Below are 15233 nucleotides of genomic sequence, written 5' to 3' on the forward strand. Positions count from 1 at the left end.
CCTGGGGTTTCCAGTGGCTCTGTGTGATCAGGCCCCAGAATCCAGTTACAGACACAGAATTATTTGATACTGGTGAAAACCGATTGGCAAATGTTGTGCATAAAATACTCAGCCCCTTGAATCAGGACAAGTGAGAGAGAGAGAGAGAGGTACCACCAGGGAAAAACAGAATCTTCTTGGGCAGAGAGCTCTTTAGGTTTGCTTTAGAGAAGTTTGTTTGGTCTAATCTTTTTTCCTGCCTGTGCCCACCCCATATCAGTGAATAATGAATATCCCCAGGTCACTTATTCATGAATATCTCCCCTGGAGATGAACAGTGATAATCTCACCAGCCTGTCCAATTGGTGAGTTTGTTTCGATGAGTCACGCTCAGAGAGGAGTAAAAGTATTTGCTAATGGCTCATGTTCTTTCCATGCATTGTCTGCAATTCCATAGCAACCCAGACTTGCTGTGAAGCACACAAGAAAGCCAGGCTGGGTTGCTGCAGCCTGTGTGCCCTGAGCCAAGGTTCTACAGTGTCTCTTTCCAGTCCCCAAGCACGGATTCCCTGGCTGTCCCAGGGACAATGCGGCATTAACACAACGGGGGATCAGTCTCTGCGCAAAAAGTTCCAATATGAGGAAGAAGAGGCTCACAACTGGTATGTAAAGCTCTTCCAACAGGGCAAAGGGGCAGTAACCACTTAGGGCTGTGTCTCGGGCTATGGGGATGATGACTCCAAGGGGGGAGATTTAAATTATATCCTTGAAATTCATACAGCAAAATTCTTCAGTCCTGAGAATGAAAGACCATGAACACTTCCTTTATATGCATCCCAAAGAAGGGAAGCTATATCTCAAGTGGGTGAGACTTGGAGCATATCTGTTTCACCTGGGAACGTTTCCTGTGTTGCCTGTTCTCATGATTTTATTATGAGTCGCACAATATCTAGTGTGTTTAGCCCCAGCTTCTGGAGTCATGGAATTACATAGGAATCAGCTTTCTTTATAAAAAGAGCAAGTTTTTTTGTCTTCATGATTTCAGTGTAAAATGTGATTTCAACTGAAAAATGTGAACTGAGTGCACCATAAAGGCTCAAAAACCAAATACCCCCAATATATGATTTTTCAAAAAAAAATCTCATATTTAAAATAATCTCATGATTTTGAGATCTGATTCATGATTTTTAAATGCTTGGGGTTGACAATACATTTGACATTTCCTTAGAGTTTGTTTTATTTCCTCGAATCAGGTTATTTTATTTCAGAAAACCCAGGAAATCAGTAGAGTCCCATCACTTATTTAATTTTTCAGAGTAACCTCTAAATTATGTGTGCAGTCAAACTGACCTCAACAAGCATAAATGGAAATGTGTTGGATGAATAACAAGTAGTATTTTATACCTGTGTTTCAGAGCCTCCAGATATAACAGAAGATGCATTTGTAAGTAAACTTTAAAAGGACCGATAATTTTTTTTCGTTTTGGGACTACAGAGAAAATAGCAGGTCATGGAAAATTGCTCTATGGTTTCTTATTTCTTCCATTGTAGTAGCTGAGCATTGACATGTTTTTCCCAGCAGGAATACTGCTACTTCTGACAATGTTTCTTTAAAAGAATGGTTCTCATTGTTTCATTTGATTAAGAAAAAAATGCTGCAGTGTTAGAAAAAGTGAAACAGAAATTTAAAGGGAATAAGCTTGCAAAGAAAAGCACAATGGTAGAGGAAGGAAGGAAGAAAATAGTTAATTGGAAGGTCCAATCTGATATATTCTACAGATGCATTTTTCTTACCATTCTGAGAGCTGTTTTATCTGTTCTCTGCTTATTGCTTCATACCAAATGACACTCCTTTCCCTATTTGAATGCCTATGCAGTATGCATGTTTTTTTAAACATATTTAGTTCTATCCCTGATGGAGACCCCTAGGTGCTACTCTAATATAAATAATATATATTGAAATCCAGGTTAATTTCATTTAGGAATAAACAAAAATATATATCATAACATATTAATAACCTAGCTAAACCAAAAGTTTACATTGGGTTAGGCTCTGATTCTACAATCTGCTCCATGTGGGCAGTAGACTTCAGTGGAACTCAAGTAGGTGCATGGATCCAATATACAGAATTCAGCACAGGATTGGGGTTTCTATAATCACTTTAAGGCTTTGACATTTAAAGTGAGCACTAGATTTTTGTCTGTGAACACTTTTCATTTCAGTAGAAGCTGCATTTGATGTACTGTTCTATTGTCTTACCAAGTCTATCTGTGTTCAGATCCTCCTTGGGTATCTTATAACATCACTCTGCATCTGTGCTAGAACACTCACGGCAGTGATATGGAGAAAGCTAGCATATAGAATAGATACAGTGTCACGGGATACGTTTCCCAAGAAAATGTAAACAGCATTTTTACAGGATACCACTGACAAAATGATCATCCCTCACTGCTTTAAGACTGACAGTAATAGGACCCTTAATACCTGCATACTGTATGCAGGCAAAATTCCCAGTTACTTTAATAAGTTTTGCCTGCATAAGCACTGGAAGTTCAAGCCATTTGTAGTTCATCCAGACTGCCTATTGGAATAATGAGAATGCTTTTAATAATTATAACTTGGATTGTACACCACAGAGCACATCAGGGAAAGAATTAAAAGAAAATGCCACAAACATCTAAAAAATTTTTTGTATATAATTATATGGACTCTAATAGGCAAATGAGTGTGTAAACATTATTTTGAAATGAGAATAAGACTGGTTGCTGAAATAGAAGTCCTATAGGAGAGTTTTATTGTTTTTTCATATTCTTTAAAAAACTTGCAGATAGGTGCAATAAGTAGCAAAGCTTGCGTTAACAGCATAGTAAAAGTTTTATGGATTAATGACACCATTTGTTTATATTTCTTGCTGCTATATAAGACTTTAAAGAACATATTCCTGGCAAATAAAAAACATGTGTACCTGTATATTTTCATAGGACTTCTAATTCAGTGCGTAATAAATATTTTGTTTCAAATAATTCACGTAGACGAGAGAAGTATTTACACTACATGTTATTGTATCTAATCATCATCATCAAACTAGTCTTTACCCATTTCAAATCTAATGATGTATTACTTACGCACAGCAAATGTGAAATATAGACACTTTTTATACATGCACAACCCGTTTCTAACAAAACTTTTCACATAAATAGGGCTCAATCCAATGTCCATTGAAGTAAATGGGAGTCTTTCACTAATTTAATTGGGCACTAGATCAGGCCCTTATGCCTTGATTCAGGAGAGATCTTAAGCATATGTTTATTTAAAGCATGTGCTTCCCATTGTCTTCAAGTTAAGCACATGCTTAAGTGTTTTGCTGAACTGGGGCCTAAGACCCTGGTTCAAAGCTTATTGAAATCAATGGGAGTCTTTCCACTGACTTCAGTGTGCTTTGGATCAGACCCTTCGATCCAAATTCTCCTATTTAATGCTTAGTCCAAATATATTTGCCCTTCCCCTTCCATGCCTCTCCCAGTTCCTGAGTGCAGGTACACAGGAAGCCACTGTGTAGCTGAGCTTAAAGTAGTGCTGGGAATGTTCATGCCCTACATGCCCCATCAAATACTGTCCCCCATGTGTGTAGTTGCACTTAATCACCATGGAGGAAGTGTCAGGATTTGCCTTCTTAAAAACTTTAACAGCGCCAGTAGATAGATAGATTTAGACTACAGACAGTTTTTATGCACAGAAATAATAAAGTGTTTGAGAAACTGTATGCAGTGTTGTTAAAGCTGTGTCAAACCCAGGATATTAGAGAGACAAGGTGGATGAGGTAATATCTTTTATTGGACTGACTTCTTTTGGTGAGAGAGACACGCTTTTGAGCTACACAGAACTCTTCTTCAGGTCTGGGAAAAATACTCAGGGTCACAGCTGAATACAAGATTGAATGGATAATTTAACATGAATAGCACATATTCTAAGGGACCATTCAAGGTGAAGTGGTGCATTCACAACCTTGCAGTCCTAGGACAAAAAGTGAGTTACAGATTGTTGTAATAAACCATAAATCTAGTGTCTTCATTAAGATCATAATTTTTAGTGTCTAGCAAAGTTATGAATTTAAGCTCCCAGGCTTGTCTTTTGAAAGTATTGTGCAGGTTTCCTTTGAGGATGAGGACTAATAATAGATCAGCTATAGAGTGATCATTTTGTGAAAAGTAAAGGAGTACTTGTGGCACCTTAGAGACTAACAAGTGTATTTGAGCATAAGCGTTTGTGAGCTACAGCTCACTTCATTGGATGCATTCAGTGGAAAATACAGTGGGGAGATTTATATACACAGAGAACATGAAACAATGGGTGTTACCGTACACACTGTAATGAGAGTGATCACTTAAGGCGAGCTATTACCAGCAGGAGAGCCGGGGGGGAGGGGGGAGCGTGGGACCTTTTGTAGTGATAATCAAGGTGGGCCATTTCCAGCAGTTGACAAGAACATCTGAGGAACAGTGGGGAGTGGATGGGGGGAATAAACATGGGGAAATAGTTTTGCTTTGTGTAATGACCTATCCACTCCCAGTCTCTATTCAAGCCTAACTTAAATTGTATCCAGTTTGCAAATTAATTCTGTTTTTGAAATTTTTTTGTTGAAGAATTGCAACTTTTAGGTCTGTAATCGAGTGACCAAAGAGATTGAAGTGTTCTCCAACTGGTTTTTGAATGTTATAATTCTTGATGTCCGATTTGTGTCCATTTATTCTTTTTACGTAGAGACTGTCCAGTTTGACCAATGTACATGGCAGAGGGGCATTGCTGGCACATGCTGGCATATATCACATTGGTAGATGTGCAGGTGAATGAGCCTCTGATAGTGTGGCTGATGTGATTAGGCCAGTTGGCAACAGGCTTTGTTGCAAGGATAGGTTCCTGGGTTAGTGGTTCTGTTGTGTGGTGTGTGGTTGCTGGTGAGTATTTGCTTCAGGTTGGGAGGCTGTCTGTAAGCAAGGACTGGCCTGTCTCCCAAGATCTGTGAGAGTGATGGGTCGTCCTTCAGGATAGGTTGTAGATCCTTGATGATGTGTTGGAGAGGTCTTAGTTGGGGGCTGAAGTTGACGTCTAGTGGCGTTCTGTTATTTTCTTTGTTGGGCCTGTCCTGTAGTAGATAACTTCTGAGTACTATTCTGGCTCTGTCAATCTGTTTCTTCGCTTCAGCAGGTGGGTATTGTAGTTGTAAGAATGTTTGCTAGAGATCTTGTAGGTGTTTGTCTCTGTCTGAGGGGTTGGAGCAAATGCGGTTGTACTGTAGAGCTTGGCTGTAGACAATGGATTGTGTGGTGTGGTCTGGATGAAAGCTGGAGGCATGTAGGTAGGCATAGCGGTCAGTAGGTTTCCGGTATAGGGTGGTGTTTATGTTGACCATCACTTATTAGCCCCATAGTGTCCAGGAAGTGGATCTCTTGTGTGGACTGGTCCAGGCTGAGGTTGATGGTGGGATGGAAATTGTAGAAATCATGGTAGAAGTCCTCAAGGGCTTCTTTTCCATGGGTCCGGATGATGAAGATGTCATCAATGTAGCGCAAGTAGAGCAGGGGCATTAGGGGACGAGAGCTGAGGAAGCGTTGTTCTAAGTCAGCCATAAAAATGTTGGCATACTGTGGGGCCATGCAGGTACCCATAGCAGTGCCGCTGATTTGAAGGTATATATTGTCCCCAAATATGAAATAGTTATGGGTGAGGACAAAGTCACAAAGTTCAGCCACCAGGTTTGCCATGACATTATTGGGGATAGTGTTCCTGACGGCTTGTAGTCCATGTTTGTGTGGAATGTTGGTGTAGAGGGCTTCTACATCCATAGTGGCCAGGATGGTGTTTTCAGGAAGATCACTGATGGATTATAGTTTCCTCAGGAAGTCAGTGGTGTCTCGAAGGTAGCTGGAAGTGCTGGTAGCGTAGGGCCTGAGGAGGGAGTCTACATAGCCAGTCAATCCTGCTGTCAGGGTGCCAATGCCAATGTGTTCACCCACAGGTGATATGGTCTTTTTCATTTTCCTGTGTGAGTTCATTTGTGAGCACAGTGATTGTCTGGTTTCATCCACATAGTTACTATTGGGGCATTTAGTGCACTGGATGAGGTACACTGCATGTTGTGATAGGCATGTGTAGGACCCAGGGATCTTGAGAGGTATGTTGGAGGCGTGTTGATCATTATAGCAGTGGAGTTATGTCTGCAGGTTTTGCATCTGTTGTTCTGGCAGGGTCTGGTGCTGCTTTGAGTTGGTGTCCTGGTCTGTGGGGAGTTTGCTTCTGATGATGAGCCTGGAGAGGTTGAGGGGTTGCTTGAAGGCCAGAAGAGAGTGTTCAGGAACAATTTCTTTCAGGATGGGGTACCCATTGACTATGGGTTGTAGTTTTTCAAGGATATACCCTGTATGAGTTCTAGTATGTGGTGTAGTTGACAAGCTGGGGTATTGTGGCAGGTTGTCTAGACGTATTTGATTGGCCCATTAATTGACATTAAAAACTAGACAGGATTCTCTATCATAAAGCTGACAGATTTTTAAAAAGCCAACAGAGAATACATTCTATGCTGGCTTGTTCTTTCTTCCATTGATATGAGTGGGAGTTTTGCCATTGATTTCAGAAGTTAAGATGGGGAAAATTCCAGTTTGGGCCAGGCCCTAACTATGGCATACTACTGCTTGACATGGTGTGCCAAATTCTGATCTGGTTAGCACCCTCTTATTCACCTTTGGTGGCTACCCCATTGTGGGTATCAGTTTGGGGATGGAAAAATGCTCCACAGAGCAGCTACATTCCTCTTTCCCAGGTGCAGATAGGTGGGAGGGTGTGGAACGAGTCAGGAATATGTAGGTTACTTGCATATCAATTTTTTTCAGAAGTAAATTTGCAAATTTCCCATTTTTACTAGCTTTTAGGTTTACAAGTATTTTCTCTGTAAATTCTTTGGCACATGGACTGTCTTTGTATGCTTTGTATGGTATTGAGCACATCAGTGGTGTACGATGAATATTAAATAACAATACAATGATACAGTGAAAAGTCTACTTTTGTGCAAAAGTTCTGATCTGCTTTAAGGCAAATCATAGTATAACAGACTATAATATATACAAATACACATCAACATAGATTACTGTAAACATTGTCTTGTGTTTTCATGTTCCCATAGGAAGATTATTTAGCGACAGATGATATGCTTGTGAACTACTTTAATGAATTCTTGTGTCTTCCAGTAAGTATGTTATATTAATTTCTTCCTAAATGCAAGAAAAAACTTTGTGATTAGTACTAAGGCAAACTGACTTGGAAACACATATTGTGTTTTTTAAATTAAAGTGTTCTGTTGGCTTTCCAATTCTTTTGAAGAGCTTCTATATTGGTAGCATCTAAATGTCTTAAGATGTTATCATCAGTAAAGCTTTGCCAATATCCATAAAATACAACATAGTATCTGGACTTCTTGGGATAAAATTTCTCTTGCTTCAGGTCAATCTGTATATGTAACTTCCAGTTCATCAAAATATTATAGATTAGAAGTGAAGAAGATATATTTAGTGCTTATGTTAAAATACCTTTGAAAATCAGGCCACTTTTATTTAGGTGCCTAATTTAAGGCATTCAGGTTTGCAAATATTAGTCCTAATTCAACTCTCTGCCATTGAGACTATGGACCAAATTCAGCAGTGGCGCATCTTCACTGATTTAATTTAGAGGTGCACCCTCCCTCCCCCATATACCATTATTGATTCTGTCTGAAAGTATATTTCCCTGATTTCAGTGGGAATTTTGCCTGGGTGAAGATGGTAGAATTGGATTCTAAAATCCAGTTTTTGATTTTTAAATAAAATTTGTAAGCATGTAAAAGAATGGCCCATGGTGATGATACTGTCTTCTCACAGGAGCTCTCTCCCTATATACTGTATAGTACCTCTCACTGCAAGTTTCCTGGGAAACTCTCTCAACTATCAGAGGGGTAGCTGTGTTAGTCTGGATCTGTAAAAGCGACAGAGTCCTGTGGCACCTTATAGACTAACAGACGTATTGGAGCATAAGCTTTCGTGGGTGAATACCCACTTTGTCGGATGCATGTAGTGGAAATTTCCAGAGGCAGGAATAAATATGCAAGCAAGAATCAGGCTTGGGATAACAAGGTTAGTTCAATCAGGGAGGATGAGGCCCTCTTCTAGCAGTCGAGGTGTGAACACCAAGGGAGGAGAAACTGCTTTTGTAGCTGGCTAGCCAGTCACAGTCTTTGTTTAATCCTGAGCTGATGGTGTCAAATTTGCATATGAACTGAAGCTCAGCAGTTTCTCTTTGAAGTCTGGTCCTGAAGTTTTTTTGCTGCAGGATAGCTACCTTTAAATCTGCTCATGTGTGTCCAGGGAGGTTGAAGTGTTTTTGTATATTGCCATTCCTAATATCTGATTTGTGTCCATTTATCCTTTTACATAGGGACTGTCCAGTTGGGCCAATGTACATAGCAGAAGGGGACTGCTGGCACATGATGGCTTATATTGGTGGACGTGCAGGTGAATGAACCGGTGATGGTGTGGCTGATCTGGCGAGGCCTGTGATGGTGTTGCTGGTGTAGATATGTGGGCAGAGCTGGCATCGAGGTTTGTTGCATGGATTGGTTCCTGAGTTAGAGTTACTATGGTGCGGTGTGTAGCTGCTGGTGAGAATATGCTTCAGGTTGGTGGGTTGTCTGTGAGCGAGGACTGGCCTGCCTCCCAAGGCCTGTGAAAGTGAGGGATGGTTGTCCAGGATGGGTTGTAGATCACTGATGATGAATTGGAGAGGTTTTAGCTGAGGACTGTATGTGATGGCCAGTGGAGTTCTTTTGGTTTCTTTCTTGGGCTTGTCTTGCAGCAGGAGGCTTCTGGGTACACCTCTGGCTCTGTTGATCTGTTTCCTTATTTCCTCATGTGGGTATCGTAGTTTTGAGAATGCTTGGTGAAGATCTTGTAGGTGCTGGTCTCTGTCTGAGGGGTTTGAGCAAATGCGGTTGGACCTCAGCACTTGGCTGTAGACAATGGATCGTGTGGTGTGTCTGGGATGGAAGCTGGAGGCATGTGGGTAGGCATAGCGGTCAGTGGGTTTTTGGCATAGGGTGGTGTTAACGTGACCATGACTTATTTGTACCGTGGTGTCTAGGAAGTGGACCTCCTGGGTAGATTGGTCCAGGTTGAGGTTGATGGTGGGTGGAAGCTATTGAAATCGTGGTGCAATTCTTCCAGGGTTTCCTTCCCATGGGTCCAGATGATGAGGATGTCATCAATGTAGCATAGGTAGAGAAGGGGCATGAGTGGACGCGAGCTGAGGAAGCATTGTTCCAGGTCAGCCATAAAAATGTTGGCATATTGTGGGGCCATGCGGGTGCCCATAGCGGTGCCACTGGTCTGGAGGTACATATTGTCACCAAATTTGAAATAATTGTGCGTGAGGATAAAGTCACAGAGCTCAGCAACCAGTTGTGCTGTGGCATCACCAGGGATACTGTTCCTGACAGCTTGTATTCCATCTGTGTGTGGGATGTTTGTGTAGAGAGCCTCTACATCCATGGTGGCTAGGATGGTGTTTTCTGGAGGATCACCAATGCATTGTTGTTTTCTCAGGAAATCAGTGGTGTCACAGAGATAGCTGGGAGTGCTGGTGGCGTAGGGTCTGAGTAGAGAGTCCACATATCTGGACAGTCCTTCAGTGAGAGTGCCAATGCCCGAGATGATGGGGCATCCAGGATTTCCGGGTTTGTGGATCTTGGGTAGTAGATAGAATAACCTCGGTCAGGGCTCTAAGGGTACGTTGATTTGTTCCTGTGTTAGTGTAGGGAGTGTCCTGAGTAGATGGTGCAGTTTCTTAGTGTATTCCTCAGTGGGATCTGAGGAAAGTGGCCTGTAGAATTTGGTATTGGAGAGTTGTCTGGCAGCCTCTTTTTGGTAGTCATGTTCATGATGACAACAGCACCTCCTTTATCAGCCTCTTTGATTATAATGTCAGGGTTGTTTCTGAGGCTTTGGGTGGCATTGCGTTCTGCATGACTTAGGTTATGAGGCAAGCGATGTTGTTTTTCCACAATTTCTGTCTGTGTATGTCGGCGGAAGCATCCTATGTATAGGTCCAGACTGTCATTTCGACCCTCAGGAGGAGTCCATGTGGAGTCCTTCTTCTTGTGCTGTTGGTGTGGTGTATCAGTGTGCTGTTCAGTGTTATCTTGAAAGTATTCTTTGAGTTGGAGATGGTGAAAGTAGGCTTCCAGCTCACCGCAGAGCTGTATCGTGTTTGTGGGGCTGGTGGGGCAGAAAGAGAGTCCCCGAGATAGGACAGACACTTCTACTGGGCTGAGTGTGTAGCTGGATAGATTGACGATATTGCTGGGTGAGTTAGGGTTGCCATTGTTGTGGCCCCATGTGGCAGGTAGGATTTTAGACAGCTTACAGTCCTTTTTCCTTTGTAGAGAGGTGAGGTGTGTAATGTAGATCTCCTGTCTTATTTTATTAAAGTCCATTTATAGGGAAGGTTGGTTATTTATGAGAGTCTCCAGGTTGGAGAGCTCTTTTTGTGATGGTCACATTAACACCACCCTATACCGAAAATCCACCGATCGCTATGCCTACGTTCATGCCTCCAGCTTCCATCCCGGTCACGCCACACGATCCATTGACTACAGCCAACTGCTGAGGTCCAACCGCATTTGCTCTAACCCCTCAGACAGAGGCCAAAACCTACAAGATCTTCACCAAGCATTCTCAAAACTACAATACCCACATGAGGAAATAAGGAAACAGATCAACAGAGCCAGAAATGTACCGTGAAGCCTCCTGCTGCAAGACAAGCCCAAGAAAGAAACCAATAGAACTCCACTGGCCATCACATACAGTCCTCAGCTAAAACATCTCCAATTCATCATCAGTGATCTACAACCCATCCTGGACAACCATCCCTCACTTTCACAGGTCTTGGGAGGCAGGCCAGTCCTCGCCCACAGACAACCCACCAACCTGAAGCATATTCTCACCAGCAGCTACATACCGCACCAAAGTAACTCTAACTCAGGAACCAATCCATGCAACAAACCTTGATGCCAGCTCTGCCCACATATCTACACCAGCGACACCATCACAGGCCTCGCCAGATCAGCCACACCATCACCGGTTCATTCACCTGCACATCCTCCAATATAAGCCATCATGTGCCAGCAGTCCCCTTCTGCTATGTACATTGGCCCAACTGGACAGTCCCTATGTAAAAGGATAAATGGACACAAATCAGATATTAGGAATGGCAATATACAAAAACACTTCAACCTCCCTGGACACACATGAGCAGATTTAAAGGTAGCCATCCTGCAGCAAAAAAACTTCAGGACCAGACTTCAAAGAGAAACTGCTGAGCTTCAGTTCATATGCAAATTTGACACCATCAGCTCAGGATTAAACAAAGACTGACTGGCTAGCCAGCTACAAAAGCAGTTTCTCCTCCCTTGGTGTTCACACCTCGACTGCTAGAAGAGGGCCTCATCCTCCCTGATTGAACTAACCTTGTTATCCCAAGCCTGATTCTTGCTTGCATATTTATACCTGCCTCTGGAAATTTCCACTACATGCATCCGACAAAGTGGGTATTCACCCACGAAAGCTTATGCTCCAATACGTCTGTTAGTCTATAAGGTGCCACAGGACTGCTTGTCGCTCTCTCAACTAAACAATGAAGGCACTGTAAGAAGAACATGGGAGTGCTCTCTAGCTGCTTTACTATACATGAATCCAAACCTAAACCTGATATTCTTTAAGCATAGGCCATCTATTGAGAAAGCTGGACTGTTCTGTGATGTAGCAATTTGTAATATTAAATGGGTCAGATTTTCCTCATCACAAGAATACCCCCTCCATCCCATGTTTGTTTGGAAACTGAGTTTCCATTTGAATTTCCTCCAGATCATTCCATCAAAAAGGATGCTGGGGATGGAGTCTGCTTCCCTAAAACCGTGGATGTCCTTGGACCTACCCTGCACAAATCTCAAGACACCTAGTTCAGGGCTGGGCTGTCTGTCAGAAGACCCTATGTTTCCACAGTTGTTAGAGAGCTTATTCCTTCACCCTCTCACTTCCCTGGTCCTTTTTGCATGAACAGAGAGCAACAATACCCAAAGTCCGAAGGTGCGAACAATTCGATGTAGATTGGGGTGAACTTCCAGCAAGCTTAAATCCAAGTTCCTTTTTCCTTATTTTTGAATCCCAACTTACTTCCTGTTTGCCCCTAATTTATATAGTAATGTTCTTTGCTATACGTTAACCAATCATTCTACTGAAATTTACCTAACCAATCCTAACATATTGTAACATGATTAGCTAACCAATTATATCCCACCACCTTAATTAGTTTACCCCCAGCAAAATTAATTATACAGCAGACAGAAACAATCACAGAACCAGACAGAGACCATGCAAATAAACAATAGCAAAGTGGGACAAAACAATACAGAAGTGAGGATTTCACAGCTACATCTATAAGGACCCAAGGGTTTCTCAGCTGTGTCTATTGATAAGTGAGTTCTTACCAGACAGAAAACTATCAAACTAAATTTCCTTTTACATCTTTTAGGCTCTTTCCTTTCTCTGAAGGGGATAGATTGAATCACCTTCCTAACAGCCCCATATTGATTAGTTTGGAATGTGAGGATGTGACTGTTCGCTTCCCAGCTTATGGCTGCCTCTTCTGCTTAGCCAAAGGCATTGGCCTAAGAACAGGGCCTCAGACTATCACAGTGAGAAAAGGCTCTTACACAGATTCTTTCTTTTATACCTCTATAACTAGCTAAATGATAAACATATACCTAAATTCTTAAAGTATAGGCCTTTACAGGCAGGCCTGAATATCTATATCCTAACAACAGTGCTTAGTCTACCATCTTGCCTCCATGGCAGCACAGACCCTGAGTCATGCTTCCATGGTCTGAGCACTTGCAGTGGTCCCCGAAATCTACGGAAGACAACTCACATTGGCAATGCTGACTGAGCAAGGATTGTTTTACACAGGTAACCCCTGTGGGTTTCTTGGGAAACAATGCCACAGAGTCTCTCTTCTACATTTATCCGAAGTATTTTAATGGAAGCTAATATTTATTCGACCTTTTTATTAATAGTGGTCTCATCACCTTTATTTTCTCTTTGATTTCTGCTGAAGGGGTTCTCTATTCAGGATTAAGTTCCTTTAATATCTGGAATAGCCTGAATATTTTATATTCCCAACTTCCCTCCTCTTCCAGAAGATTGACTCTGAGATAGTGCAACATTCCTGTTCAAAGCACTCCACTGAAAATTCTGTCTTTTTGACTTTATGCTGTTATAGCTGTTGCCTAGAAACATAATTATCCAGGTCTATTAGTATTTAGGCAACTAGTTAAACTGAAAAAATATCCATGTGACTTGATGCAACAAATCAGAGGCAGCATATATTTACTTTGAGAGACTCTTGATTTAGAATATACCATCAGTGTATGGTAAAAATATAGCACTGGTGACTCTGTATAGCAGGAGAGCAATACTCTGTTGTAGTTTACAGTACATTCTTTAAACAATTAGGTTATCATACTACTATTCAGTACATTCTGACACCAAATGATGTATACTTTAATTAAGTTGTCAGAATTTTTTTTTTGAAAGATAAAATTATACAGGATAACCAAAGGACACTTATTTTGGTCTAAGGTGCAGTGAGTTGAGAAAGTTATAAAGTGATTACATGACATAAACACAGTTTACATATATCCCAGTGACTAATTTAAGAACAATGGTCCTTTATAAAATACTTAAAACAGAAATATTGTAATAAGCATATTTCCATCTCCAGTTGGCCAGGTAGCTACACCTTCTTTGTTGGATTGTTTGCACTATAAGGTGGGTAGAAAGTTGGCTAGATTGTCGGGCTCAACGGGTAGTGATCAATGGCTCCATGTCTAGTTGGCAGCTGGTGTCAAGTGGCGTGCCCCAGGGGTCGGTCCTGGGGCCGGTTTTGTTCAATATCTTCATAAATGATCTGGAGGATGGTGTGGATTGCACTCTCAGCAAATTTGCGGATGATACTAAACTGGGAGGAGTGGTAGATACGCTGGAGGGCAGGAATAGGATACAGAGGGCCCTAGACAAATTGGAGAATTGGGCCAAAAGAAATCTGATGAGGTTCAATAAGGATAAGTGCAGGGTCCTGCACTTAGGACGGAAGAACCCAATGCACAGCTACAGACTAGGGACCGAATGGCTAGGCAGCAGTTCCGTGGAAAAGGACCTAGGGGTGACAGTGGACGAGAAGCTGGATATGAGTCAGCAGTGTGCCCTTGTTGCCAAGAAGGCCAATGGCATTTTGGGATACATAAGTAGGGGCATAGCGAGCAGATCGAGGGACGTGATCGTCCCCCTCTATTCGACATTGGTGAGGCCTCATCTGGAGTACTGTGTCCAGTTTTGGGCCCCACACTACAAGAAGGATGTGGATAAATTGGAAAGAGTCCAGCGAAGGGCAACAAAAATGATTAGGGGTCTGGAACACATGACTTATGAGGAGAGGCTGAGGGAACTGGGATTGTTTAGTCTGCAGAAGAGAAGAATGAGGGGGGATTTGATAGCTGCTTTCAACTACCTGAGAGGTGGTTCCAGAGAGGATGGTTCTAGACTATTCTCAGTGGTAGAAGAGGACAGGACAAGGAGTAATGGTCTCAAGTTGCAGTGGGGGAGGTTTAGGTTGGATATTAGGAAAAGCTTTTTCACTAGGAGGGTGGTGAAACACTGGAATGTGTTGCCTAGGGAGGTAGTGGAATCTCCTTCCGTAGAAGTTTTTAAGGTCAGACTTGACAAAGCCCTGGCTGGGATGATTTAATTGGGGATTGGTCCTGCTTTTGAGCAGGGGGTTGGACTAGATGACCTCCTGAGGTCCCTTCCAACCCTGATATTCTATATGGACCTGGGCACCGTGAACTATACATTCGTCACCTCCAGGAATGTAGTTTACCAGAGCATGACAGTTAAAGACACAAGATAGATACATCTGCTTCAGTGTATACAGACCCATCTACTCAGTAACACAGCTGAATGGAAACACATTTCTCCTGCACGCTTCAAGCCACACTGGCTTCCCATTGCATTCCAAATTCCTTTTAAAGTCCCTTTCAAAGCATTCAGTGAGTTGGGTTCTGGTTATCTAAGGAACTGTCCTTTATTTTTGTGACTTACCACAATATCTGCATTAATCA

General features: G+C 42.1%; 1 protein-coding gene across 1 annotated transcript in view; it reads left to right on the forward strand.

Moving 5' to 3' along the window:
• Positions 1-467: 467 nt before the first annotated feature.
• Positions 468-15233, forward strand: part of RGS22 (regulator of G protein signaling 22) — a 100432-nt gene continuing 85666 nt past the window's right edge. The window contains exons 1-3 of the mRNA XM_084621318.1: positions 468-641; positions 1395-1423; positions 7158-7220. Of these exons, the coding sequence (XP_084477444.1) occupies positions 617-641; positions 1395-1423; positions 7158-7220 (117 nt within the window). The 5' untranslated portion in view covers positions 468-616. The remainder of the gene's footprint in view (positions 642-1394; positions 1424-7157; positions 7221-15233) is intronic.

The sequence above is a fragment of the Lepidochelys olivacea genome, assembly GCF_965140295.1.
Source record: "Lepidochelys olivacea isolate rLepOli2 genome assembly, chromosome: 2".
NCBI lineage: Eukaryota > Metazoa > Chordata > Testudines > Cheloniidae > Lepidochelys > Lepidochelys olivacea.